This window comes from Oryx dammah, unplaced genomic scaffold, assembly GCF_014754425.2.
Source record: "Oryx dammah isolate SB20612 unplaced genomic scaffold, SCBI_Odam_1.1 HiC_scaffold_3, whole genome shotgun sequence".
Lineage (NCBI taxonomy): Eukaryota > Metazoa > Chordata > Mammalia > Artiodactyla > Bovidae > Oryx > Oryx dammah.
This window is the reverse complement of record NW_024070187.1, coordinates 55,143,132-55,169,588: the sequence shown is the minus strand read 5'-3', so window position 1 is coordinate 55,169,588 and position 26,457 is coordinate 55,143,132. Positions and strand designations below refer to the sequence as shown.

The 26,457-nt window shown below is 40.9% G+C and overlaps 1 protein-coding gene across 2 annotated transcripts in view; it reads left to right on the top strand.

Annotated features, from left to right (window-relative positions):
* The first annotated feature begins 2,866 nt into the window (after positions 1-2,866).
* The window catches only part of ARAP2 (ArfGAP with RhoGAP domain, ankyrin repeat and PH domain 2), a 194,227-nt gene continuing 170,636 nt past the window's right edge, over positions 2,867-26,457 (top strand). For both annotated transcript variants that reach the window (XM_040237993.1, XM_040237994.1), the window contains exons 1-2: positions 2,867-3,292; positions 21,544-22,595. In XM_040237993.1, coding sequence (XP_040093927.1) covers positions 21,688-22,595 — 908 coding nt within the window. In that variant the 5' untranslated portion in view covers positions 2,867-3,292; positions 21,544-21,687. The remainder of the gene's footprint in view (positions 3,293-21,543; positions 22,596-26,457) is intronic.

Here is a 26,457-nt window from a genome sequence, read left to right as displayed (position 1 = left end):
ATACAGAGATAAAAAGATATATTCCAAATACATATTTGGAATAAATAGACAGATGGAAATTAACTGGTACTATAAAGTTATGACCAACCTAGATAGCATATTGAAAAGCAGAGACATTACTTTGCCAACAAATGTCTGTCTAGTCAAGGCTATGGTTTTTCCAGTAGTCATGTATGGGTGTGAGAGTCGGACTGTGAAGAAAGCTGAGCGCCGAAGAATTGATGCTTTTGAAGTGTGGTGTTGGAGAAGACTCTTGAGAGTCCCTTGGACTGCAAGGAGATCCAACCACTCCATTCTGAAGGAGATCAGCCCTGGAATTTCTTTGGAAGGAATGATGCTGAAGCTGAAGAGTTGACTCATTGGAAAAGACTCTGATGCTGGGCGGGATTGTGGGCAGGAGGAGAAGGGGACGACAGAGGATGAGATGGCTGGATGGCATCACAGACTCGGATGTGAATCTGAGTGAACTCTGGGAGTTGGTGATGGACAGGGAGGCCTGGCGTGCTGCGATTGATGGGGTCGCAAAGAATTGGACACGACTGAACAACTGACCTGAACTGATACAGTAGAATGGCATTGACAGTCAACAGATTTTTCATACCTCAATTTTTATAAAGTTTTCCTGCGTAATTTTCTCCCTGAATGCCTATGAGGGCTGCTACATATCAATACATTACACATAGGCTATGAAAAGTGTTTGATTTATCCATTATAAACTAAGTCTCAATGCTTTGTTTGTAAAATTGGAAAAAGAGTTCCAACTCATGGAGTTGTACAAACACAACATATATGCTAGGTGTTCGGCCAGAACCTGGTATGATTAGTGAACAGTTACCAAAAGATTTTGCCATATTGCTTCAGCCATCTTTTATTTTCCTTCATATATTAAGGTTCTTAAAATCAGCATACACCTTATAACCAATGTATACTTTCAGTAAGGGGGTACTGCTTTTCTTTCACTTCCCAGAGCTATTATTGAATCATCAGTGTGCCTTACAGCTTTTAACTTTATTTCTTCTCAGAGAAGACTGAAAATCTGGGGGGTCTCACTGTGTTTGCTCATCACTGTAGTTTCAATTTTGTTTATTGAAAAAAAAACTATCTTATACTGTTTAAAATAAAAATTTTAAACAATAAATGACTGAATGATAATTGAGGAACTAAGATATTGTTACAAAAAAAGCACAAAGTCTCAGTTATTTTATAAAATCTACCCAGAGAAATAATTTGAGGATTCTGTTCCAGTAACAGTGCTTGCCTTACTGAGACATACCATAACTGATGTAAGATTTTTTGTTTATTTATAACCCACCTTGCTCAGAAAAGGATTTAAGATGGCTTACAAAGATAAAAATAAATGACAAGTATGTGAGGACTACGAGGGAGAGGGAAAATAAAGCCCACAAAGAGTATGGACTTAATAGGAAGTCAAAAAGAGCCACAAAAATAAAAGTCTACAGAAAAAAAAAAAAAGGACAATTCTTGAGATTTGGAAAATGTTGAGTGAACTTTCCTGGTGAAAATAGGTCTTGCTTTAAAGTATTTAGTTAAAAAGAAACTGAAGATTTGCTGTCTCTGGAACATGCTTGCCACAGCTGCCTGAGTCTCCCAGGGCAGGAGGGTGCTTTTTGATGGGCAGATTTTTCGCTGAAGATGAAGCCTCCCAAGAACCAGGGCTCCTGGGAAGCCTCCCACGCTCGACTTCACCAATTATTTCATTTTCATAATAAGCTCAGCACTTCCCCTAATTGTTTTACTTTCACCAACACGAACAGGACAAAGGTAAGGACATTTCATCTTTTAAGGGAGAGAATTTCAGGTACAGTCTGTACAAAGATGTTAACTATAAAAATAAGGAGCTTGCCCTTGAAGTCACTGGCAAGCGTAAGATTTTACGGACATTTAAGTATATTCCGGGCCGCACAAGGGTTTTTCTGTTTAAATTCCCGTGTCCTCTTGCTGCTTCATTGTTACTTCCAAGAGCAGAGTGTCAAGGTCCAAGTCCACGGGAAAATGTCTTTCCGGGATCTAACGATCTCAGAGGCCAAAAGGACTAGAGCAGGGTTCTCCCTCCCCTCGGAGGGGTGGAGACAAGAAGCGGGGCAGAGAGACAAGGAGAAATATAAAACATTTGTGAGGAGGCTGTATTCAGATCTAAATTGAAAATCCCCTGCACCCCTTAAAGTTATGACTGCTTGGGCAAGTTGCTCTCCCCAGCAAACTCAACTAGAAAGTGGGAATATTCGTCCTTGCCTCACAGAGAATCCGATATAATGGGTCGAGCCTAATCAGCACTGAGCTTGGTAAACAGATTCCCGGGCCCATTGAGTGCAACTTTACGCAGAAGTAGCCTGGGAAATCTAGCGCCCTAGATGAGTCTTAAGTTTGGGAAACGCTGAAGCAACCTGGAAACTACTTAGTAGAGTAATACTAATAATCAGTGGTGCTGAGGTTCCGCCCACTTGACAACCCACCCATCCGTGAGCAATGACCAACCAAATGGACGTCCTGAGCCGGGGTAGGGTCACCGGCATCTCTCCGGGGAGGGCTATGCCTTCGCCGCTTTGGGCTGCAGGACGCGTCCTCGCGGCTTCACCAACCCCGCCGAGCCGGGAGCCCTGGGGCCGAGGTGCGCCAGGTGGCGAGGGTGCCAGGCGCGGCCAAGTTGGGGCGGACTGAGTCAGCCACCCAACTATGTTGCGGAACCAGGGCGGCCGGCTCGGCTGCCCCCGCCGCTGAGCCTCGCTGCCCCCACGCCTGGCGGCTCTCCCCGCCCCCGCGGGCCTGGAGGAAGCGGCCAAGGCGCGGCGCCGGAGCACCTGGGCAGGGCGCGGGCGGCGGGCGCGGCGCTTCCGGAGCTGCGCGCGGGCTCGCGATCCCCGCCTCCAGGTGCGGCGGCCGCGGCGTGCTGGCCCGAGTGACAGCGCCGCCCGCGCGGCCGCCTCCTGGCTGCAGACGCCGTGCGGGCAGCCGGCGGGGAGGGAAGCAGGAGGCCCCGCGCCTGGGACAGACGGGTGAGGACTGGTCGAGCCGGGCCGGGAGAGAAGCCGGAGACCGGGCTCCCCCGCCCGCCTCGGCTCCCCAGCTCCGCTGCCCGCGTGCAAAGCGAGTCCAGGGGACTGCAGTGGGCTGGGCGGCGGGGCCGGGGTCGGGCGTGAAGACCGTCTCTTCTGAGCCGCCGCTTTCCTGCACCTCTCTGGGTAAATTTCCAGAGCGCCAAGTGTTCGGCTCCGGTTTCTACCGCTTGGATTTCGTTCCCGCATGTGGGCGTCTAAAAGGAAACCAGAAGCTGGTAAGTGATACAAAAACTCTACTTAGTAATGGGATTTGATTCAGGAGTGGGAAGAGCCGGATAGACAGCTAGACCCCTTCCTCGAAAAGGAGCTGCCCTTTAGTGAGTTTCAGGCAGCAGTTAATTACTCGGTAGAGATAATGAGTTCGCTCGGATCCCTGTGCTCCCCCGCACCCTACTTGTTCTACACTTTGAGACCGCAGGCCTGTTAATTAACTTTAATTACAATCATTTGGCCTCCACCTGCCTGAACCTAACCTCATACTCGAAAACTGTCGACAGGGAGTTTACCAGATTGATTTTCTCGTTGACGTTTGGAGACAGGTCTCCGGGGAGAATGGGTGCCCGTCTTATTAAACGAGGTAAGTTCATCCTTCTTTTCTTAAACGTTTGCCTCACCTCCTTGCGGCGATCTGGAGTAATTTTGATTGGAAGTCTTTGTGAAAATATATTGTGAACTATAACCTTTGATGATTAGAGGCAAATCAAAAGCTAGTTTGTTTGGAATAATGGCATTTTAAACTGTTGCAAGTTTGTATGGTGATAGCAACTTTTTTTTTTTTTTGCAAGGGTGTCCTTGAAGTAGTCTGCTTAGTGGAATATATCCTTTTGGTTTAAAAAAAAAGTACCGAAAAATAAGCTATTTTTAAAAGTACATATAATCGGATGTCATTGTGATTACCAATAATAGTGTTGTACTTACAAGCTCAGTATTGATTTCTCCCACACTTAAGCACTCTTCGCCCGCATGAATTTACGGGAACATTGCCCGTAAGTAATTGGAAGATGAAAGTTATGACTATTTTAAAAAGGAAGGTAACTTTTTTAAGGGGAAAAGAGAAATACTTCTAAACTTATACTTGTAACTTCCATACACTTACAAGAGAAATATTGAGGGGAAAATTCTCATGACCTTCCACTGTTTAACAGTGTTTTAAAAAGAAAGAAAAAGTAAAATGGGTCATGGAACTAGGCTAGAGCCTAAAGTGGAAATATCTCCCTGGCTACTTTTCAGACAGCTGTTTTAACAAATACACACTTAAGGTGGGTCTTAACACCAAGAGTGTTCTCTATAGTCTTGATTTGTCAGTACTCAAAGATTTGTTTAAATGAAAATATACCTAGAGGGGAAGTCAAATGACTTGTTAAAACTTATTTGTGGGCATGTGTGTTTGTATTTTTTTCCTTCCTCCATAAGTCAGGTTTTATATGGATAGTCCATGAAAGGAGAAACTGGTACATTTAAAAACAAATTTTTTTTTTTCATTTTTCCTATGTCTCTTGAATATTAAATTTTTTAATGAAAGTTTATTTGAATTCTATAGTGCTTTTTTCAAAAGTTTCTCACATATGATTTCATTTAATCCAATAGTAGCCTCTTTTTCCCCCCACCTACCCCCACATTGCCCCTTCCCCCTTCCTTCTTCACACTGGTGATCAGTAGTTTGTTCTCTGTATTATCTGTGTCTGCTTCTAAAAACAAATTTCTTAACCATCTCATATCACTGCAGTTTGAGCCTTCTAGATAGAGTACTTTTCAATTCAGCTACTTAGTTATTGTGATGAAGTAGAGAACTAAGAGGCTTCCCTGATGGCTTAGACCATAAAGAATTTGCGTGCAATTAAGGAGACCTGGGTTTGATCCCTGGGTCAGGAAGATCCCCTGGAGGAGGGCATAGCAACCCATTCCGATATTCTTGGCTGGGAAATCCCTTGGACAGAGGAGGCTGTCAGCCTAGGGTCCATAAGTTGGCAAAGAGTCGGACAGGACTGAAGCGACTTAGCAGCAGCAGTGGCAGCAGCATAGGCCTGAGATTATAATGAATTGCAGTTTTCTTGGAAGAAAGTCTTAAACTAGCACCATAAGACTGTGAAGTTTTAAAAACCAGCTTAGACCTCTGTATTATAAATGTCATGATATTTGGGAAATTTTCTGTTTCTGCTTTGTTTCTTTCTATCCCACCTCTTAGCAACTTTGAGAAAGTTCAGTGAAAGATGCTATAAAAATGTTACTTATGAATGACAGCCGTTGCTTTTAAGAAGAAACTATTTTAATGTTTTAGCAAGCTTTTTTTTTTCTTTCTTATTTGTTTGTTGAATCATTTATTGAATCCAATCTTTGCACTTTCTAAACTGATGAATTTTGGGAATTTTCTGGACAGTATTAGGTAAAGAACTTTTTATTAATGTTGGAAATATTTCTTAGCTTTGATCAAATGTAATTGATGAGAGACTGGAGGCTATGAGATGTCTTCTCATCTGTTTGATTGCCTAAAGACATCTCCCTCATTGCCCCGCTTTGTGGCAATGACTGCTGTCTCCACATGCTACATTCCCATACATCTTGAAGTTCCCCTCTGTAGCTCCTTCACTGATCATTCCATCCTCAGAGTTCTGAATTGCTGCATATTTCAATTATATTTATGGAGTCAGTTTGAAGTTTTTAGAGTTCCCTGGAATTCTTGAAAGATGATGGTGCTACTTCTCTATGTAATTATACATAAAACAATACTTAAAATATGAACCATGTGAAAGTCAAGCTCATAAGACTTAAGTTTTCTCATCATTACTCTTGAAGTGTTTTTATTGGGTACATTTGAGTCTTCCAATTTTGGTGTTCCTCTTTTACTGGCTGTTACTGACTTATAAAGAACTGTCCATACGCATTGGAGAAGGCAATGGCAACCGACTCCAGTACTCTTGCCTGGCAAATCCCATGGGTCGCTGAGGGTCGGACACGACTGAGCGAGTTCACTTTCACTTTTCACTTTCATGCATTGGAGAAGGAAATGGCAACTCACTCCAGTGTTCTTGCCTGGAGAATTCCAGGGACGGCGGAGCCTGGTGGGCTCCCGTCTGTGGGGTCGCACAAGAGTCGGACACAACTGAAGTGATTTAGCAGTAGCAGCAGTCCATATGCATGTCACTTTCCCTTGACACGCATATGGCTGTAACATGGTTACAGCCATGTTTAATACACTCCTTTAGATTTTCAACTCCTGGAGAGAAGACATTTCATTTCACTTTCTTTTTAGTAATATATATATGTATATATCATTGTTCAGTCACTAAGTCGTGTCTGACTCTTTATGACCCCATGAACGGTAGCACGCCAGTCTTCCCTGTCCTTCACTATCTCACTGAGTTTGCTCAAACTCGTGTACACTGAGTTAGTGATGCCATCCAACCATCTTATCCTCTGTTGTCCCTTTCTCCTCTTGGCCTCAGTCTTTCCAAGCATCAGGTTCTTTTCCAATGGCTCTTTGCATCAGGTGGCCAAAGTATTGGAGCTTCAGCATCAGTCCTTCCAATGAATATTCAGGGTTGATTTCCTTTAGGAAATCTGGTTTGATCTCCTTGCAGTCGAAGGGACTCTGAAGAGTCCCTTGAGAGTCTCAAGAGTCTTCTCCAACTCTACAATTTGAAAGCATCAATTTTGATGCTCAGTCCATACATGACTACTGGAAAAACCATACTTTTGTCCACATGGACCTTTGTTGGCAAAATGACGTCTTTGCTTTTTCACACTTCTTAGGTTTGTTGTAACTTTTCTTACAAGGAGCAAGTGTTTTTTAATTTCATGGCTGCAGTCACCATCCACAGTAATTTTGGAGCCCAAGAAAATGAAATCTGTCACTGCTTCCACTTTTTCCCCCATCTATTTGCCATGAAGTGATGGGACTGGATGCCATGATCTTCTTTTTATGAATACTGAGTTTTCAGCCAGCTTTTTCACTCTCCCCTTTTACCCTCATCAAGGGCTTTTTAGTTCTTCTTCACTTTCTGCCATTAAAGTGATATCATCTACGTATCTGAGGTTGTTGGTATTTCTCCTGGCAATCTTGATTCCAGCTTGTGAATCATCCAACCTGGCATCTCACGTGATATACTCTGCATAGAAGTTAAATAAGCAGGGTGACAATATACAGCCTTGACGTTCTGCTTTCCCAGTTTTGATCTAGTCCATTGTTCCATGTCTCGTTCTAACTGCTGCTGCTTGACCTGCATACAGGTTTCTCAGGAGATAGGTAAGGTGGTCTGGTATTACCATCTCTTGAAGGAATTTTCCAAAGTTTGCTGTGATCCATACAGTTAAAGTCTTTAATGTGGTCAATGAAGCAGAAATAGATTAAAAAAAAAAAATCCTTTGCTTTTTCTGTGATCCAGGGCATGTTGGCAATATGATCTTTGGTTCCTCTACCTTTTAGAAATCCTCCTGGTACATCTGGAAGTTTTCGGTTCACGTACTCCTGAAGCCTAACTTGAAGGATTTTGAGCATAATCTTGCTTTCATGAGAAATGAGTGCAATTGTACAGTAATTTGAACATCCTTTGTCATTGGAATGGAAATTGACCTTTTCCAGTCTTGTGGCCACTGCTGAGTTTTCCAAATTTGCTGGCATACTGAGTGTAGCACTTTTACAACATCGTCTTTCAGGATTAGAATATATATGTATATATACACACAATAGCACTGTTCTCAAATGAGATGATAGGTGTTATCTTGAACCGCAAATGTTTCTCCCTGTTATGTTATCTTGGTGAGAGTAGTTAGCGATCCTTAAATATTTATGTAATGAATAAATGTTAATAATTAAGTCAATCAGTTAAGAGACACTTGCTGAGATATCCTCTTACCTAAGAAAAAAGAGACTTAGATAATTACAGAGCCAATATGAACAAGCCCTCAAATTCAGTTGGAAAAGAGGTCAGGGTGCTATTTATAAATGCTAAGAGAGGAAACCATTCACAGTAGGCTATTTTGAAACATCTGGTTGTTAGTCAAAAAAATGTGACTCAAATTCAGAGAAATAGTGGAGAATACATCTGATACATTTGTATCCCAATTTAAAAACTGATATATAAAAGTGCATGTATCATAAGTGTACATTTAAAAATCTTTTTATTGAAGTATAATATCATGCAAGTTTTTATCTCAGCCAATTAAACATTAACGGTATGTTCAATGTAGCATGAAATAGAACAGAATCGTGAAGAATATGTATGTTCTCGTGCTTATATCAAGAATCCTAAAGGGTCTGAGTGTCCTTTCAGCTGCCAGGACACAGGTGTGGGTAGGAGGGAGCTGGAATGAGCACGTTTCAGGGGCACTCAGGTAGGTATCCTCCACTGCGGTGTGGTGTGGGCTTTGCTTTGTTAATGAGTTTACCCCTACTCCTGCTCTTGGAGGAACTTGGGAAAATGCTTGCCTAAGAACTGTGGCCCCGCTTTAAAGATCTTTGAATTAAAAATTAAACAAGTCTCAAACATCAGCCAATTAACTTAAAATCTGGATAGACAGTTTGAAAGAAAAGGGACTTACTGAAGCTAAGGAGTGTTTCAAGCCACATAACTTATTGGGATGTTATCGAAAACATCTAAACCCAAATACTACTTAGGCTAATAATAAACTCATACAAAGTAAAGGAATGGTCACTACCGGCCTTCACTGGCTGTGAAATGCATATTTTTGATTTTGAAAGAGTTATGTCTTTCAGATTGCACAGAAAATAAAATAATCAAAGCATGACTTAGAACAGTCTTTTCTCCTTGATCCAGGCTGTGGAAGGCTTTTGCCTGGAGTCTGACTATTTTCAGCTCAAACCTCTGTTACTCTCCATCCAGCAGCCACTAATTAAGTGCTTGTTGCTTGCCAGGAACTAAGATCTTTATGCATATTTACTCATTTCATCCTCAAAAGAGTCTTGTGAGGTGCTTACAGATGACCACAGTGTGTCTCAGAAAAATAAAGGAACTTTCCCAAGTTCATGTAGGTATTACCCAGCAGAGCTACGATCACTGGACATCACTGTGCTGTTTCCCAAGTCTAAAGTCTTCAGGTAAAAATCTTCATTCTCACTACTGTAATGACATTTATAGTTTACTAAATTAATGAAACTGTTTACTGCTGTGTGAGGTGCTTTGTAGGTTTATTAGAAGAATAATTGATGGTGCTAATTGAAAGGAATGTAATTTTATGAAGCAGGCAGGAGAATACCAATCACACCAAGTGCAATAATACAGTATGAATATGACCAACTACAATATTATATACCATGGATGAATTAGCCAGCATTTTTTGTACACTTATAATTCATGTCAGGTGCTTTTCTATATGCCTTATGTATTTGACTTGTTTAATTCTAGCACAAATCCTAGCAGATATTTTATTTTCATTTTATAGACAAGGAAACTGAGCTTCAGGGAAGTTAACTATCTTCAGGGACATAGAAAACAAGTGGGAAAGGCTGGGTTGGCGTTCAGGCAGCCCGACTCTAGAGCACTATGCTTTGTGTACTGTGGCCTGAGTATCTCAAACAATTAAAAGTAAATGACTTTAGGCTTCCATATTTACTTACTTACATGGAAACATATGCTCACAGCTGCAGAGGCTTATATAACTTGAGTTCTCAAGGGATAGTATAGTTCAGCAGCATTTCCCTAGAGACTCTAAATGCTTATGTATAGTAGAACAGTCAAATGAGAGGGAAAATAGGAAGTCCTTGATCGCTTTCTACTGTTAAATCGATCACATAGGTATTAGGAGGCATCACAGTTAACAGCACAGGTTGTAGAGTCTGACTCTTGGAATTCTGAAACTTACCCACTGTTTTCCTGCTGTTTGGCTTTGGACATGGGGCTTTCCTCCTAAGGCAACTGTGAGGATTAAGTGAGATCCTGTAAAGCTGGTTTGTAATCACTCCACAGATATTGGCTGTTAACATTAGCAATAGAAGTCTGAGGGGGAATGAAAGAGAATGGGTGTGTTTTGATGAAGGGGAAAGAGGGCTCAATGTAGAGAACCTGTGGCAGTGGAGGAAATAGTTCAGAGTTGAGGGAACTGGGCTTTGCATAAGGGGTTCAATGGGGGCAGTCTTATCACAAGATAAGGTAGGGGACCAGTGGTAGGGGAGAGGCATACTGAATGACCAACCAATTTGACACCAAGGATGTAAGAACTTAGACTAGAACAATAGAATTCTTGATCTCTGACCTTTTGTAATTTGCTCTATATGATGGGATAGAGTAATGACAGCAAGCATGCTTTCTCAAAACCACTTCCTCTTCTGCATGGTTGTGGGGAGCAGAGTGGAACGATTTGTCTTTATGACTATGTGAAGTTAACATCTTAGTATTAAACAGTAAGTTTGTTTGATGTGAAATCCAGTGGTACCTCCTTCTTGTGACTATATTCGGTACTGAAGCAAAAGTAGAATTCTATTAAGACCTGTAGCCTGAACTCACTAGTTCAATGTGTTATTTATATGGACCTCCCGAAGTTTGTAAGAGATTAGCTATTTCTCCACATAAATAACTTGAAATCAGGGGCACTTTCTTTCATCATCTGTAGTGCCAGGTATCCTTTGGGGATAGTTGATTAGCTTCGGAGATTTGGAGGAGTAAAAATTGTGCCTGAGGTTTCTACCGTGGGTATCATTATGCGTGCTAAGTCACTTAAGTCCTGCCCGACTCTTTGTGACCCCGTGGACTGTAGCCTGCCAGGCTGCTCTGTCCATGGCATTGTCCAGGCAAGCATACTGGAGTGGGTTGCCATGTCTTCCTTCAGAGAATCTTCACAACCCAGGAATCAAAGCCACATCTTATTCTGTCTCCTGCATTAGCAGGCAGATTCTTTACCACTGCTGCTGCTGCTGCTAAGTCACTTCAGTCGTGTCCGACTCTGTGCGACCCCACAGATGGTAGCCCACCAGGCTCCCCCGTCCCTGGGATTCTCCAGGCAAGAACACTGCAGTGGGTTGCCATTTCCTTCTCCAATTAATGAAAGTGAAAAGGGAAAGTGAAGTTGCTCAGTCATGTCCGACCCTCAGCGACACCATGGACTGCAGCCTACCAGGCTCCTCCATCCATGGGACTTTCCAGGCAAGAGTACTGGAGTGGGATGCTGTTAGGATGTCCTAAGTCAGTCGACTCTCCTATTTTCTGGTACCCCCTCAGTCACTGTGACCAATAAAAGTAATTTCTCACACATTTCTTGATTCCCACTCAATTGGGGATGACTGTTTTGAAATACAATAAACTTCCATTGTTTTTAGAATCTGTAAAACTTCTATTAACATTGAAGAGTCTCTGTATTCATGTGGCAGCCTAACTTATTTAGTTTACATTTTTAAGGCTCTTTTCTGTCCTGTGATCCTATTATTTGTAAGTCTATTATTTCAACACATTTGCAGGTTTCTAAATACTGTAAGGCTATATTTATGATTTTAAAATGGTATGCTTTTTTTTTTAAAAAAAGAAATAGATTAAATTTGAGTGAATTTAGTTATAGTATTGCTACTTTTTCCCTCGCAAAAGATATTAAAATCAGGCAGAAGTGATTCCCAAAGTAGTCAGCACCAGATATTTAATGACTTTATGGTTTAATGAAGTGACCCAAGTTTTTCAGTTAGTTTCTTTCCTCTTTTAACTGGGGAATAGACAAAGTTACACTAGTAATGGGTGGGGGGATGGGTAGTGGGAAGTGGTTTACTGTGGTGGTTTTTCTTACTCGAGGCATTTGGAGGGGGGTGGCTGTCCCAACCTATGACTTTTTTAACTTGACGTATACTTGATTTACAATATTGTATTAGTTTCAGTTGTACAATTTTTATGAATTATACTCCATTTAAGGTTATTGCAACAACACAAGAGAAGACTCTACACATGGACATCACCAGATGGTCAACACTGAAATCAGACTGATTATATTCTTTGCAGCCAAAGATGGAGAAGCTCTATACAGTCAACAAAAACAAGACCAGGAGCTGACTGTGGCTCAGATCATGAACTCCTTATTACCAAATTCAGACTGAAATTGAAGAAAGTAGGGAAAACTGCTAGACCATTCAGGTATGACCTAAATCAAATCCCTTATGATTATACAGTGGAAGTGAGAAATAGATTTAAGGGCCTAGATCTGATGGATAGAGTGCCTGATGAACTATGGAATGAGGTTCATGACATTGTACAGGAGACAGGGATCAAGACCATCCCCATGGAAAAGGAATGCAAAAAAGCAAAATGGCTGTCTGGGGAGGCCTTACAAATAGCTGTGAAAAGAAGAGAGGTGAAAAGCAAAGGAGAAAAGGAAGGATATAAGGATCTGAATGCAGAGTTCCAGAGAATAGCAAGAAGAGATAAGAAAGCCTTCTTCAGCGATCACTGCAAAGAAATAGAGGAAAAGAACAGAATGGGAAAGACTAGAGATCTCTTCAAGAAAATCAGAGATACCAAGGGAACATTTCATGCAAAGATGGACTCGATAAAGGACAGAAATGGTATGGACCTAACAGAAGCAGAAGATATTAAGAAGAGGTGGCAAGAATACACAGAAGAACTGTGCAAAAAAGATCTTCACGACCCAGATAATCATGATGGTGTGATCACTCATCTAGAGCCAGACATCCTGGAATGTGAAGTCAAATCAGCCTTGGAAAGCATTGCTACGAACAAAGCTAGTGGAGGTGATGGAATTCCAGTTGAGCTATTTCAAATCCTGAAAGATGATGCTGTGAAAGTGCTGCACTCAATATGCCAACAAATTTGGAAAACTCAGCAGTGGCCACAGGACTGGAAAAGGTCAGTTTTCATTCCAATCCTAAAGAAAGGCAATGCCAAAGAATGCTCACACTACCACACAGTGGCACTCATCTCACACGCTAGTAAAGTAATGCTCAAAATTCTCCAAGCCAGGCTTCAGCAATACGTGAACCATGAAATTCCTGACGTTCAAGCTGGTTTTAGAAAAGGCAGAGGAACCAGAGATCAAATTGCCAACATCTGCTGGATCATGGAAAAAGCAAGAGAGTTCCAGAAAAACATCGATTTCTGCTTTATTGACTATGCCAAAGCCTTTGACTGTGTGGATCACAATCAACTGTGGAAAATTGTGCAAGAGAGATGGGAATACCAGACCACCTGACCTGCCTCTTGAGAAATCTGTATGCAGGTCAGGAAGCAGCAGTTAGAACTGGACATGGAACAACAGACTGGTTCCAAACAGGAAAAGGAGGACGTCAAGGCTGTATATTGTCACCCTGCTTATTTAACTTCTGTGCAGAGTACATCATGAGAAATGCTGGACTGGAAGAAACACAAGCTGGAATCAAGGTTGCTGGGAGAAATATCAATAACCTCAGATATGTAGATGACACCACCCTTATGGCAGAAAGTGAAGAGGAGCTAAAAAGCCTCTTGATGAAAGTGAAAGAGGAGAGTGAAAAAGTTGTCTTAAAGCTCAACATTCAGAAAACAAAGATCATAGCATCCGGTCCCATCACTTCATGGGAAATAGATGGGGAAACAGTGGAAACAGTATCAGACTTTATTTTGGGGGGCTCCAAAATCTCTGCAGATGGTGATTGCAGCCATGAAATTAAAAGACGCTTACTCCTTGGAAGGAAAGTTATGACTAACTTAGACAGTATATTCAAAAGCAGAGATACTACTTTGCCGACTAAGGTCCGTCAAGTCAAGGCTATGGTTTTCCCAATGGTCATGTATGGATGTGAGAGTTGGACTGTGAAGAAGGCTGAGTGCTGAAGAATTGATGCTTTTGAACTGTGGTGTTGTAGAAGACTCTTGAGAGTCCCTTGGACTGCAAGGAGATCCAACCACTCCATTCTGAAGGAGATCAGCCCTGGGATTTCTTTGGAAGGAATGATGCTAAAGCTGAAACTCCAGTACTTTGACCACCTCATGCGAAGAGTTGACTCATTGGAAAAGAATCTGATGCTGGGAGGGATTGGGGGCAGGAGGAGAAGGGGATGACAGAGGATGAGATGGCTGGATGGCATCTCTGACTCGATGGACGCGAGACTGAGTGAACTCTGGGAGTTGGTGATGGACAGAGAGGCCTGGCGTGCTGCGATTCATGGGGTCGTAAAGTGTCGGACACGACTGAGTGACCGAACTGAACTGAAGGTTATTGCAAACTAATGGATATGCTATTCAATATATCCGTGTTGCTCATTTATTTTATACATGTCCTTGGTGGCTCAGTCAGTAAGGAATCTGCCTGTTGTGCCGTAGACTGCCTACAATTCAGAAGACCAGGGTTCGATCCCTGGGTTGGGAAGATATTAGCAAGTAAACCACCAGCATATGATAGTGTATATTTCTTAATCGTCTACCCCTATCTTGCTACTTCCTACTCCCCTCCCCTCACTGGCAAGCACTAGTCTGCTCTCTGTATCTGTGAATCTGTCTCTGTTTTGTCTCATTCATTTTTTAGATTCTGAATATAAGATAACAGAGTATTTGTCTTTGTCTGACTTCTTTCACTAAGCTTAATAACGTCTAGGTGCGTGCATATTGTTGGAAATGACAGAATTTCATTCTTTTTTTGTATAGCTGAGCAACATTCCTTTGTATTCCATGTGTATATATATCACATCTTCTTTGTCTGTCCATCTATGGATGGACACTAAGGTTGCTTCTGTATTTGACTATTATAAATAATGCTGCTATGAACAGTGGGGTGCATGTATGTTTTCAAATTGGTGTTTTGTCTTTTGGATATATATCCAGGAGTAGAATTGCTGAATTCTATGGTAGTTCTGTGTTTTGTTTTTTTGAGAAGCCTCCGTTCTGTTTTTCCACAGTGGTTATACCAATTTACATTCCCACCAAGAGTGTTTGAGAGTTCCCTTTTTAACACGTTTGCCAACGTTTGTAATTTGGGTTCTTTATGATGATCGTCATCCTGACAGGTGTGAGGTGATATCCCATTGTGGTTTTGATTTGCATTTCTCTGATTAGCAGTATTGAGCATCTTTTTATGTTCCTGTTAGCCATCTATATGTCATCTTTGGTGAAATATCTATTTAAGTCTTCCGTCCACTTTTTAACCGAGTTATTTGTTTTTTTGATACTGAGTTTAATATTGAATGTATGAGCTATAACCATTAACTGAGTTATTTGTGTTTTTGATATTGAGTTTACTATTGAATGTATGAGCTATAATCATATTGGTCATATCATTTGCAAATATTTTATCCCATTCAGTAGGTTGTATTTTCATTTTGTGGATGGTTTCCTTTGCTGTGCAAAACCTTAAATTTAATGAAGTCCATTTGTTTATGTTTGCTTTTGATTCCTTTGCCTTAGGAGACAGATCCTCCAAAAAAAATATTGCTATGATTTATGTCACAGAGTGTTCTGCCTGTGTTCTTTTCAAGAGTTATATAGTTTCCAGTCTTACATTGAGGTCTTTAATCTATTTTGAGTTTATTTTTGTATGCTGCTACTGCTAAGTCACTTCAGTCGTGTCCGACTCTGTGCGACCCCATAGACGGCAGCCCATCAGGCTTCTCCGTCCCTGGGATTCTCCAGGGAAGAACACTGGAGTGGGTTGCCATTTCCTTTTCCAATGCATGAAAGTGAAAAGTGAAAGTGAAGTCACTCAGTAGTGCCTGACTCTTGGCGACCCCATGGACTGCAGCCTACCAGGCTCCTCCGTCCATGGGATTTTCCAGGCAAGAGTACTGGAGTGGGTTACCATATGGTCTGACAAAATGCTCCAATTTCATTGATTTTCGTGAGGCTGTCCAGTTTTCCCAGCACTCACTTATTAAACAAGAGACTGTCTTTCCTATATTGTATATTCTTGCCTTCTTTGTCATAGATTAATTAGCCATAAGTGTGTGAGTTTATTTCTAGGCTCTCTATTTTATTCCATTGACCTATGTGTGTGTTTTTGTGTATCATGCTGTTTTGTTTACGATAACTCTTTTGTAGTCTGAAGTCAGAAAATGTGATACCTCTTGCTTTGTTCATTTTCTGAAGATTGCTTTGGGACTTTGGAGTCTTTTGTGGTTCCATGTAAACTTTAGGAGTATTTGTTTTAGTTCTGTGAAAGATATCATGGGTATTTTGGTAGGAATTAAATCTGCATATTACTTTGGGTAGTATGACCATTTCAGCAATATTAATTCTTTCAGTCCATGTACATGGGATTTCTTTGTATCTTCATTTTCCTTCATCAGTATTTTATAGTTTTCAGAGTATAGATCTTTCACCTTCTTGGTTAAGTTTATTCTTAGATATTTTATTCTGTTTGATGAATTTTTAAATTCCTTTAGGTGGGTTGGAATGCTTCCAGCTGCCCTACTACCAACCCTTCTCTCCCCTTGGTTCTTGATTCTAAGATCACTTGTAGTGGCTAGATGCATTGGGGAAATCTGTATTTGAGCTCCTTTGGAGCTTGGTGACCTAAATAGACAAAACTTTAAAACTTTGTACTTTCCACTTGTTACCTTAAATCATCTCAAAATTGAGAGGGAGTTTTTCAGCAAACATTTATTGAGCACTTTTATGTGCCTGATGGTGTTCAATGTTAAGACCTTCAGCAGTGAACCATAGACAAGATTTATATCTTCTGGTAGAAGTCTACAGATGTCACATAGTAACAATGCCATGAAGATAGAGAAAGCAAGAGTAAGGAATGCTGAGGCACAGGGCATGCTTGTATGCATAAGGGCACGAGGGAAGGCCACTCTAACGAGCAAACATTTGAGCTTAGACCTACTCAAGTGATGGAGTGAGCCATGAGCCATGGGAATATGTTGGGGAGTAGATTTGAAAGAGATAGATGGGTGAGAGGTAGGAATCATGTAGTCGAAATAGGACTGAAGCCAGCTTGGTGATGATTGAGTGATGAGGGCTTTAGGCAAAGCCAGGGAAGATGAAATTAGGTAGTTGCAAGGAGTGATGTGATGTGACTTTTGTTATAAAATGAATAATTCTGGCTGTTGTATTGAGAATATGCTGCTTGTGAAGGCAGGAGGCCAGGATAGAATCTGGGATATCAGTCAGAAGGCTGTTGCAGTGGTCTAAGAAAGACAAGATAGTGGCTTGGGCTAGCATGTGAGCAAGAGCAATGATGAGAAGCAGTTGGTATTCATAGTACCTCCAAGGTAGAGCTCAGGAAGATAATAAGATTACGGTTGTTAAGTGATACTGAGAGCTGGGCATATAGAAGGTACTCTTAAATGTTACTTCTGTTTTCCTTTTACTTTCTCTTGGAAATGTGTCAGGATAGCATGGGCAAATGTACATTCACATCTGTAATGCCAACTATGTATTCTCTAAATGTGTACTGTATATATACATCATGTACTGTGTTTACAAACAAGTAATTTGGCATTTATTGGGCAGCTTATAGGGCTGTTCATCATCTTGGCAGATTTATTAGTTTATTGTGGGATAATAAACATAATTATGATGACAGATACTTATTTAACATTTGCTATGTGCCATTGGTGTTCTTGATGCTTTACAAAAGACTTATGAAGTAGGTATTCTTACCACCCCTTTCCTGATGAGAAAACTGTGGCACAGAGAGGTTAAATACTGGAATTTGACCAAGGTTGCCCAGCTCCTAAATCCTGGCTATCACATTGCACTATCCAATTTCTATAGGTTAACATGGAGTCAACAGAATGTGATTAAATACTGAGAAGTAAATGCTGTAGTCATACAGTGAAGAGAGTTTATTTCTTGCTCAGTAGAGGCCTTATGAAGAAAATAGCATTTGAGTTACATTTCAAAGAATGGGAACAATTTCAACTGTGGGAAGTTAATGACTTAGTGATGATAATATGTAATTATAATGATAGAAGTGAATATGTGCTAAGCACTTGCCAGGGATTAAGTACTATTTTAAGACTTGGAGTGGATTGTCTCATGCAGTCTTCACCAGCACTGAGGTACCTCTGAACATTTTCATTTTATGGGGAAGGAAACAGACACAGATATGTGCCTATGAAAGTGGAGGAGAGTGGAAATTGAATATGACTGCAGACTCCTGGGCACTGTCTTAGGAAGGATATCCATCTCCTGGGGTCGGGGGAGTGATGGACTTCTGCTGAGGTGTGAAGAATTTAAAACCCAACCAAAGTTTTTTGTGCATCTCAGTCATCTTTGGCGTGTGTCGCAAACATAGATTCTTGGGCCTATATGCAGTGGTTGCTGTACAGCAGATCCACTCACTGATACCAGGAGAGCCACGAACCTAGAACAGGACATGTGTGCCTGGTGCCCAAGTGGAGGTCCCAACATGGAGGGCTTTGATGTGTTAAGGAGTTTGCCTGGTAGACTTTTGCAGTTAGGGGTGCCCATCTCTTTGCAACTGATGATGTCTTTGGGGGCCTGAAGCCTCTGAAGAAGTGGGTCTATGAACACCCTTGGATAGTCAGACAGTTAAAAAGCACAATGATTGGAGGATGGCGCCTACATACAAGTGCAGAGAGGTGGGGCCTACACAAAAGTGCAGAGAGAGTTTGTGGGGCCTGTGGGAGACAGCCTCTTCCAGGTCACAAAAAGGAATCTAGTTCATTAACCGTATTTAGCCTACCCATGATACCAGAGTGAGGTGGTATTGGTTAGAACATTTGGTATATCCATGCTTGAGTCAGCCACTGAGGAACTTTATGTGTAAGAAATAGAAAAGACTTGTATATTAAAATGTAAAGGCTCACACATGTACACACATTAAAAAAATAACAAAATGGGCTTCTGAACCACTTCACCATCGCTACTAGTCTGTCTCCCATCTCTTAAACATGTTTCAAGCACTTTGCAAATCTCTAGAATCCTAGTATAGGAGATGGAGAAAGGGGTGATTCCTTCTATTTTATGAGGTTGATAGGAAGCCTTCAGAGAGGAAGTAATATCTGCCTGTTCGAAATTGTAAATAGTGCAGAGGATTTGGCAAAGTGTGTAGATCTGCTAGCTCTTACAGCATATATAAAAGGTATGGGGCTATTTAGTTTGTTGCTTGCAGGAAATGATAATTTATGAGCTAAGGCAACCCACTCCAGTGTTCTTGCCTGGAGAATCCCAGGGATGGGGGAGCCTGGTGGGCTGCCGTCTATGGGGTCGCACAGAGTTGGACACGACTGAAGCGACTTAGCAGCTGCAGCAGCAAAGTCAGTGAAGTGGCACAGGTTAAACTTGAGCCTGGAGTTAGTATGTGGAAACATCTCCCTAGCAGTAGAAATACATCTAAGGTACACTATCTGAAGTATTGTTGCCACTTACATCAATAGTAGCTACTATTATTTTTTTATTTTCAGACTGAGACCAGACTTGGGATGGTATGGCACCCAAAGAAGCTTAGCCTGTTCTGTTCAGGATGTGGAATGACAGGCCAGATTTGGACTTCCAGTGATTTAGTGGTCCATGGAGACTGGGCTGAGGGATTTGTTGAGATGATTGCAGTGATTTAGGCAGGAGATTTAATACAGGAGGGCCTGAACTGTGGTGAGGAAGGTGGAGGAATATATTACTTCATGTTTTCTCACAGTTCTAGAGCCCAGTGTCAGAAGTTGCTGCTACTTTGGTAATAATTATTTCCATTTTGTAATGGGAAAACAAAACTAAATAATGGATTAAAAAAATAATTATGTGAACAAGAATAATGTATCTGAGTATTAGGTTCATATATGGTGTTGAGCTTTAACTTTCTGCTTTTTTCCCTGACGTTTTGGTATTTTGAGTGTGACAGAGGGATACCTGTTGAGCACAGGCATTTCCTGTTTTTCATTTCTCTCTTTTTAATTTAATTAATTTGTTTTTTAGTTGAAGGATAATTGTTTTATAGAATTGTGTTAGTTTCTGTCAAGCATCAGCATGAATCAGCCATTGCTGTATATGGTCTTTCCTCTCTGGTTTGTAAATTTTATTCCTTTGTTTCTGAAGCGTTGCCTAAATAGTATATGTTTTCCCTTTTATTTTTGGTGTACTCACTTGTCAGTGTTGGCTAAAGTTTTAGAATAGTTGAGGCAACATCTTATGGGCAGTTGGCATATATCACATGGAGACTCCTGAGTTGTGTCTTCTAAGGAGCTACTTTGGGATGTAATTTTTTCCAGAAACACTGCATTTCTGCTTGTTCAAATGAATATGCCTGAATCCACTGTGTCTCATTTTATTACTTCAGTGTATAGTCATTATGCTGACTTCCCAGGTGAATCAGTGGTAAAGAATATACCTGCCAAGCAGGAGATGCGGGTTTGATCCCTGGGTTGGGAATGTCCCCTGGAGAAGGAAAGGCAACCCACTCCAGTCGGGGAAATCCCATGGATAGAGGAGCCTCCAGTATTCTTGCCTGGGAAAACCCCTACAGTCCACGGGGTTGCAAAGAATCAACATGACTTAGTGACTAAACAACAATTGTCATTACCCATATTCTGTACTTTTTTTTCTTTTTTCCTGATGCATAATATATAGAAATTTGCACATACCATACACTTTTACAAACTCAATGCAGCCATATAAACAACAGCTGGAAAAATCATCTTTTTCAAGAATTGAACAGTGTTTGTGAGAAAAGTGAACTTATGTGAATCTGCTGTGTATAAAGGAAAATGTGACCTTTAAACTTTTTCCTTTTCCTTTCATATTAACTTACTTCCTGTTATCTAATGTAAAGTTGTTCTTGTCTCATATAATATTGTGCATATAATGCTGCTGCAATTTTGAGGCAAAAATCATTGACCTGAGAAATACGTTTTAACTGTGCTTTTGGAGTGAGTTTTGAAGAAAGTATAGTAAAGGACGGAGTTGCTCATATCTGTTAGGTACTGTTAAGAAAAATTATCTAAAATTTGGAAATCAAAAGAATGTACAGCATGCTCGTGGGATGCCTTGTTGAGGGTATTGTTTAACAGGCACACCCCAGGGATATTCTAATTCTTGTGTTTTACCTCCTATTTACTATTTGATTAGAACTCTGAACTGGGAAGTTAGCTGTTGGGTTATAGATTTTTGTCCAGTGGAAATATATCCCCAAAGGTTATGGTTTTATTGCCCTGTAGATCACTAACCAGTTTTTTTTTTTTTTTAATATAACCTACCCATCTTATTCTAGAACTAAAAAAAAAAAGTTTTCTGATGGACTATATAAACCTGTTCAACAAATGATCTTGGAACTAGCCCTACCACCTTACAGGTTCCCTCATTAATTAGTGAATAAAATTTTTGGACACATGTTTAATTTATATTTAAGAATCTTTTTTTTTTTTAACCTTTTTGAAAATCATCATTTGGTATTACTATAGCATTTCTGTCCCATCCCTTCACACTACCTAGGAAATGACTTTCTAGGGCATGCAGTTTCCAGACTTAGCCGGTAGAAGTAGAGATCCTCATTTCTGTTGTGTTTCTTCAGAGAACGTTTATAATGTAAAACTAGTTTTAATGCCCAAAATGTCTTAATAAATTGCATTTCTTTTCTTCTCTTTTCCTAGGCTTAAGCACATAAAGGATTCACTGTGGAGAAAACAGCATTTTTGAGATAAGTCAGAGGAAAACCCACTACAGAACACACCCTCCTATGTGTGTATCGCATTGCACTGCTTCTTAAAACTTTGCCTAGTGATGAAGCCACCATTATGTCCTCAGTCAGTGAAGTGAATGTTGATATCAAAGATTTCCTAATGAGCATTAATTTGGAGCAGTACCTCTTAAACTTCCGAGAATTTGGTTTTAATAATGTGAGAGACTGTGCAGAAATAAATGACAGTGTGCTCCTCAAAGTTGGAATATCACCTACAGGACACCGGAGGAGGATACTTAAACAGTTACAGATAATCCTGTCAAAAATGCAAGATATCCCAATATATGCAAATATTCACAAAACAAAGAAGAATGATGAGACCTCAGAGGATCACCAGGCTCCATCTTCTGCTCAGAATACCTCCTTAGAATTTTCAGATTCACACAGTGTTTGGATACCTAGCCGGATACAGTTGGAGTATGTTACAAAAAATGTTGGAGAAAATGAGGTTTGTGTGGAAAATAGCCAGTCTCTTAAATCAGATGATAAGCTGACTCTTCCTACACACAACTTTCCCATTCCAGAAGATGAACCACACTCAAATTCAGGTTCTTTTCACGATTCTTTACTTGGTAATGAAATTACCGACATAGAATCTTTGGTAACAGAGAAGACTGTGGGCTGTACAACTGAAGAAGAACAAATAGGAAGAGTTGATTTGATTTCAGAAAATGTAGGCAAGCTTCCTAATGCAGACCTTGAATTCCTTTCCTCCCATGACTTTTCAGTATCAGAAGCAAATTCTGGAAATGGAACTAACGTTTTATTAGAAAGCTCACCACCATCCCCATTCTTTCAGTTTCAAGGAGAAATGGTTGTAAATGATTTGTATGTGCCATCATCACCAGTTCTAACAGCTATGAGAAGTCGTAGCAAGTTGGTTTCAAGACCATCTCGATCTTTTCTGCTAAGACATCGGCCGGTACCAGAGATTCCAGGATCAACGCAGGGAATTTCAGGGAGGTAGGAATTTTTATGATAGGCTGTGTGTATTCGGCTTGGGGGAATGTAGTTCTAACAATTTTTTTTCTGTGTTCCTTTCTAAATTTGACATTTTACTTTACCTGTTCAACCAGCCTTTTCTTTCTTCTAAAACTTTTTCATCATGTCATTTCTCTTGTATACCACTACCCAGAGTTTCAACTGGGACTCTCTGTTTCCTATTTAATTGGTGGCATTCCTATCCACTAATTCTACCTGGATATTCCATCCCGTATCTAGTATATGGAACCTTCCACCATATCTAGTATTATCTTCTTCCATGAGTGCACTTATATTTGAATTGTTGACTCTGTCTCCCCTAGGAGACACTAGGTTATGTGTTCCTTGGAGGAGGATCATGGTTCTATGATTGTATCTCTACTGCTTGACGCAATGACTGGCACCAATGAATCATACAACACGCATCTAGTGAGCACCTACTTGATACTGGTCACAGTACTAGGAGCAGAGGAAGTAGAGAGGGATAAAGGGGCTTGAAGTGTAGCACAGAAGACATGTAAATAGTAGTAGCTTAACAGTATGAGACCAAATGAGCTGGAGACTGGAACTCGAAAGAGGGGTCCTAAGACTTGTTGGGTCTTTGGTACCGTGGGGTAACTGGAGAGTCAGAGAGGAGCTGACTTACTGCAGAGACTGCTTTCAACCGTTTCTCAAAATTACATCTAAGATGTGGTTTCCTCCAGGGCTGTGGTGAGATTTTTTTTTTTTTTCCTAGTCACTAAAATCTAACACTTGTCTCTGCTAGGATCATGAGGTTAAGTTCAACCCCTACTGCTGTGGCACCGAATGCAATTACAGATTCCTGTGCAGGGTCTAGGCTGTGTATTTCTGCAAGATTCTCTTTCCCCTGCTTGTATCCTCATGTAGCCACTCTGTCCCTGGTGCTGGAACTTGGTTGTATTTATAAGAGAAAGTATGAAAATTTAGCATATGCAAGAGAAAACATGGCAGTTTACAAGACCATGTTAAGTGTCTTCTAGTAGTGTGTAAACTCCTTCAGGGCAGAGGCCCTAATGACTTTGTCTTTATCTTGGCATCCCTGGTGCCAGTGGCAGTATTGAGTGTTTACTGGGAAATCAGTTGGCAGTGTCATTTATTGAACACCTGGAATCTGGTTTGGTGTATAATTTTCCATAAAATTATAAACTAATTCTCACACTGGCCCTTGAAATAGGTATTATTCACCCATTTTCTTATGAGGTAACTGAGCCTTAGGTTAATTTTTCTAGGATTACATTGGCTGTGAACTGGGATTTCATTCCAATTCATTTGATTCTATAGCATACTTTTTTAACCACTCATTTAGTAAATGTTCTTAAAAGTGTTGATGGTGTATATAAGAAATGGAATATTTCTTAGGAATGGAGAAAGTCACCAGTTTTTGTATACCATTGTAGCTTTAGCATATTTTGCTAATTTTCGACATTTAAATGAGAGGAGTCTGCTGTGTCTTTGCAGGAATGGAATCCTTTTGGAAGCCATAAGGATAACTTCAGATAAGAAACATTGGGCTCAGGTTTTACTTAAGTTGTGTTATTTTTATACATTTTTGAGAATCTTTTAATGTTCATTTAGTTCTAAGTGTAAGCTTTGTATCATGTGAAAGGCTAGTTATTCACATTGTGATTCTTGAGTCTTTGAAAATGAGAATTGAAATAATGGTACAATTAGTAGTAAGCAGCTTAGCAGGCAGAGAAGGCGATGGCACCCCACTCCAGTACTCTTGCCTGGCAAATCCCATGGATGGAGGAGCCTGACACAACTGAGCAACTTCACTTTTACTTTTCACTTTCATGCATTGGAGAAGGAAATGGCAACCCACTCCAGTGTTCTTGCCTGGAGAATCCCAGGGATGGCGGAGCCTGGTGGGCTGTCGTCTATGGGGTCACACAGAGTTGGACACGACTGAAGTGACTTAGCAGTAGCAGCTTAGCAGGAGCTGATTAAGACAGTAAATGATATCTATGGATTTCTGGTGATCAAATTATAAAACAAGAAAATAAATTATTTTCAGACCAGTGTTTTTCTTTGTGGTCCTTGCCTGAATTGCAAATAGTAATTGCGAGATTCTGCAGTGTTATAAATGAAACTGTAGATTATATAATCCAAGATTCTCTCTAGTCAAATAACATCTAAATGATATTTAGTATATTCCTTGATGTAGCATAGAATATATTTCTTTGTGGCCAGTGATTTTAACCTAATTTCTTTACTCACTAAACATTTTGTATAATTCCTGAAAGGAGCATGATTCTGGCTATGTGTTCCTGATGTGAGGTGCTTTGTTTCTATCTCTCTGGACATGTACCCCCAACCTCTACCCCTTGCCAAATTATCTGATGCAGTTGATGGGTTCTCTTTGTCCTTGCGTTGGGCTCCTTCCTTGAATTCCTGTCTGATCCTCTTGGGAAGGCTGGGTTGGGTGGGGCTATGCTGGTGGCTTAGACGGTAAAGCATCTGCCTACAGTGAGGGAGACCTGGGTTTGATCCCTGGGTCAGGAAGATCCTCTGGAGAAGGAAATGGAAACCCACTCCCGTACTCTTGCCTAGAAAATCCCATGGACGAAGGAGCGTAGTAGGCTACAGTCCATCGGGTCGCAAAGAGTCGGACATGACTGAGCAACTTCACTTCACTTCACATGCTGGACACTGGAACTCAGGATCTCTTTGTAAGTCCTGTCTCTGGGGGGCTAGGTCAGAACTAGCCTTGAAGAGCAGTTCCTTTCTTATCAGCTCACCAGTAGGTCTCCCATAGAGGTCTCGAAGTAGAAAGCAGGTCCCACCAGCTGCCCTTCCCTGTAAGTCACAGGTATGTCTTGTGAGTCTTAATGATCCTTCCAGGAGGATCCTCCTTAGTACTCAAAGCAGGAAGGGTTCAGGTATCTTTTGCTACGAAAGAGGTACATTTCTTATCCTCCTCCCTAGTTTAATGATTTTCATACATATTTCATGCAACTATTTTATCCTTGGCACAAGTCACAAAGCCCTGTCTTTTAGGTGTCATGCCTTTGACTATTTTGGGGAAGGAACAGTAAAGAAGCAGAGGTATGCAAGGTTGCACTGTGGTTGGAGTACATCTTTTGTAACATAAGACTGAGGACCTATGTTAACTGTTGACGGGCATTTTTCAAAAGTATGTGTTCTAAACCTGAAGTCACCAGCCTTCTGTGAAGTTTTTATTAAAAGTAAAAATCATAGATATTTTTCTCTGGATGTACATAGATATGATGATATGGACATTAAAAATGGATCTGCTATTTTAGACTTTAATGGTGAAACATACATGAACAAAAACATACAAATAAGCAACTGTTTGCTACATTGAATTAGAAAAATACTGAAATTCATGCACCCTCGTGTTCTCTGAATTCAGATTTGTGTGATTTAGTTAGACATTCAGTTCAGTTCAGTTTGGTCGCTCAGTCGTGTCCGACTCTTTGCGACCCCATGAACTGCAGCACGCCAGGCCTCCCTGTCCATCACCAACTCCCGGAGTTTACCCAAACTCATGTCCATCGAGTCAGTGTTGCCATCCAGCCATCTCATCCTCTGTCATCCCCTTTTCCTGCCCCCAATCCCTCCCAGCATCAGGGTCTTTTCCAGTGAGTCAACTCTTCACATGAGGTGGCCAAAGTATTGGAGTTTTAGCTTTAGCATCAGTCCTTCCAGTGAACACCCAGGACTGATCTTCTTTAGGACTGGTTGGACCTCCTTGCAGTCCAGGGGACTCTCAAGAATTTTCTCCAACACCACAGTTCAAAAGCATCAATTCTTCAGCGCTCAGCTTTCTTCACAGTCCAACTTGCACATCCATACATGACCA